Genomic DNA, 3,241 nt, shown 5'->3' with positions numbered 1-3,241 from the left:
ACATCCTAATCTGTCTTATGTAATTATGATTATTTTAAGACAGCACATTTACTATTCTGCTTGACATTTTTACCAGTTTCAAGGATTCTTTCCTATTTCTCCCCAAAATATTATTGCTAAGGAAACTGTTAAATAGGAGCTATTTTGACAAAAAAGGAAAAAAAAGAGCTGGCAGTGATGTCTTATTGCAGAGACATATTAAAAAGTGACAAAACAAAATGCCTGCTATTCTGGCATTCACCATTTGGTTCATTTACAATGTGACAGTATAGAAAATTCCCTTAGGAAGCCGCAGATCTCAGATTGCTGTATCCCTAAATTGATAAAATGTATGCATTTATTATGGGATCAAAAATAGGAGCATTTAACAAGTTTTGTACTTTTCCTTTTTTCAAAGGAATCTTCAGAGGAAGAAAAGGAAAAAGAGGAGCTTGCTGCCCTCAAAATTCAATCAGTCTATCGGGGACATTTAGCCAAAGAAAAGGTGAAGAAGATGAAGTCAGGTGAAGGGGAAAAAGAGGAAGAAGAGGAAGAAGAGGAAACAGCTTGAAGAGACTGCTTTCATTCCAGGAAACATGAAAAAAAGAAATTCATCAACCTGTGTGAGATTGTCATTTTTTTTCCTTAGTAAGGGAGATTAGATGTAGTCAGAAAACATTTGTTGCTGTTGTGAAAATCTGTCGTGAGCATTTGTCTAATAAACATGCCACTTGAAGATTTCTCTGAGATTATAAGTATTATTACTATTTCTCCCAAACTTATGTATAGAGGTTCATTGATTAATAAGAGATTTCAAAAAGTTTGTGGGGAAATTCTATTATCTTTCCATTCAAAATCCATGAACATTTTGGAGGCCCCTTACAGAATTGAGTGTCTGAGTCTTACAGATCACAAAGATTATATAGTTCTAACCATTATCCAGTGAATAAATACTTTCCATAACACCCTGAAAATATGATTCTGTAGCTATTTGACTCCTAGCAATAGACAATCGTTTTTGTTTTAGACAATCTTTTAAGAGTAGTTCACTTAAGTTTTTGATAGCTTAAATTAATATTAAGATAAACTGAGTCTGAAATTTACCTCCTTAAAGTATTTCAACCATCGGTTTTTGGGTGTCATGCACGCATTCATTTATATATTTAAAGCATGTTGGATACTGTTCATATTCTTGAATATAGTACTGAATATTGGTTCTTATATGCATGCAGCTTAGCCTTCCATTTGTCTTACTCTTCAGAGCCCCATACAGCAAGACTTAATACATGATCATTGAAAAAAACAAAATCCATCATAATTCCCAAGAGAAAAAGTTGAGGCTTTCTACTCTCATAAAGATGAATAGTTTCAGAAACCCGCAAGAAGAAATTCTACCCTGTCCTATACGATTGCTATGAGTCTGTATGAATTTGATGGCAGTAAGTTTAGTTCCCGATTTTTTTTAAAATTATAACTCTAGTACTCTCATTGTCAGCTAAAGCATCGCAAGTTTCTTTAATGCCTAAATAGTATACCTGTTTCACAAACTCAGAACTCTCATTTTGTTATTGTTCAATAAACCATTCCAGCTCTGGTGCCTATTTTTAGAAAATACAAACCCTCTTTCATGAAGCTTTTTCATCCTTTGTTATATAACAAACTAGGGGTTCACATCTTAGACCATATAGTCCATCCCAATACAAAATGGAGAGAATGAGCAGAGACGGATAATTTCAAAATGCTGACATTTTCTGACATAATGATGTAACATAGTCCAGCAGATTGAGGTGATGTGCTGGCTTGTTCTGATTACTCCCTGCAGCTTTGATTTCTGTGGTAGAGCTCACAATCTTACACTAACCACTGTTCCCCAAAGCTCAGTTATATCCCTCAGTGGCTAAGACATGAGAAGCTTCTAAAACCAGCCACGTGATATATCTTTACAAGTGTTCTCCTTATGAACACTTAGGCCCTTTCCTTGGGCTAGGATGTATCCTTTCTGAAAAGTATTTTTATTTCAGATACATTATTGCCTTTCCCTGTCTGAGCCATTATTAGGCTTTACAACAGAGATGTACCCAAAAGATATTTTCCATTCAATGACAGATGGTTATGGCAATGTCTTCAAGGTCGTGGCATTCATTTTCTAATTTGGGCAGTTATCCCAGATTATTGCTCTATCTCTGTCTCTCTCACTTTAAGTCCATTACAGGAAAGAGAAGAATTAGAACCAATATTTCAGTATACTAAAACTGCTAAACATCCTAATTGATCTCTACATTCTACTGTTTCCCCATTTCGACATAGCAACCAGATTATACTTTAAGTCATATCATGTCAATCCTCTGCGTAACACCCGCAACCCCCAACAACATCTCATTTCACTCAGAATAAAAGCTATTCTTTTACAAACCTGTATGCAGATCTTAACCTCTGTCACCTCTCTGACCTGATGTCACCCACCCAGCTCCATCCACCCTGGCCACAAAGCTCTTCCACAAATATTTAGGCATTTCCACCCCAAGAATTTCGCAGGTAATTTTCTCTCTGCCTCTAACAGTTTTCCACTTATATATCCACTTGTTTCCTCGTCTCCTTCATGTCTTTTTTGTTGTTGTTAACTTTTTAAAAATATCTTATTACTAGAAAGGGCCAAATTATAATGAAAACAAACAACAGCAATATAAAAAGCAAGATTACTTTTTAAGAAATAAATTTTATAATTGTTCTCTTCTCTCTGTGTATCACCAATGGCGCTCATTCAGAATCTTTATTCACTAAAGCCTTTGGGAGCTAATGAACTCACTTTTTAATTTTAGAGTTCAAGTAGATTTTATTTTTTGTATTTTTTTAAATCATTTTATTGGGGCTCATACAATTCATCAATCCATACATACATCAATTGTGTAAAGCACACTTATACATTTGTTGCCCTCATCATTCTCAAAGTTCGCTTTCCACTTGGGTTCCTGGAATTAGCTCCTCATTTTCCTTTCTCCCCTCCCCCTCCCTCCACGCTCCCTCTTCTCTCATGAACCCTTAATAATTTATAAATTATTATTATATCTTATCTTATACTGCCCGGCGTCTCCCTTCACCCAACCTTCTGTTGCCTATCCCCCAGAGAGGAGGTTATATGTAGATCCTTGTGATCGATTCCCCCTCTCTACCCCGCCTTCCCTCCCAGTACCGCCACTGTCACCGCTGGTCCTGAGGGGTTCATCTGTCCTAGATTCCCTGTGTTTCCAGTTCCCATCTGTAC

At 36.3% G+C, this 3,241-nt stretch overlaps 1 protein-coding gene across 1 annotated transcript in view; it reads left to right on the top strand.

The window, feature by feature from the left end:
• The window catches only part of SPA17 (sperm autoantigenic protein 17), a 43,059-nt gene extending 42,333 nt beyond the window's left edge, over nt 1–726 (top strand). The window contains exon 6 of the mRNA XM_045283652.1: nt 398–726. Within this exon, the coding sequence (XP_045139587.1) occupies nt 398–550 (153 nt within the window). The 3' untranslated portion in view covers nt 551–726. The remainder of the gene's footprint in view (nt 1–397) is intronic.
• Nucleotides 727–3,241: the final 2,515 nt, after the last annotated feature.

Source organism: Echinops telfairi, unplaced genomic scaffold, assembly GCF_000313985.2.
Source record: "Echinops telfairi isolate 266 unplaced genomic scaffold, ASM31398v2 ScPeMD7_7465;HRSCAF=8503, whole genome shotgun sequence".
Lineage (NCBI taxonomy): Eukaryota > Metazoa > Chordata > Mammalia > Afrosoricida > Tenrecidae > Echinops > Echinops telfairi.
Note: the sequence above shows the minus strand (reverse complement) of the source record. Positions and strands in the feature narration are given on the sequence as shown.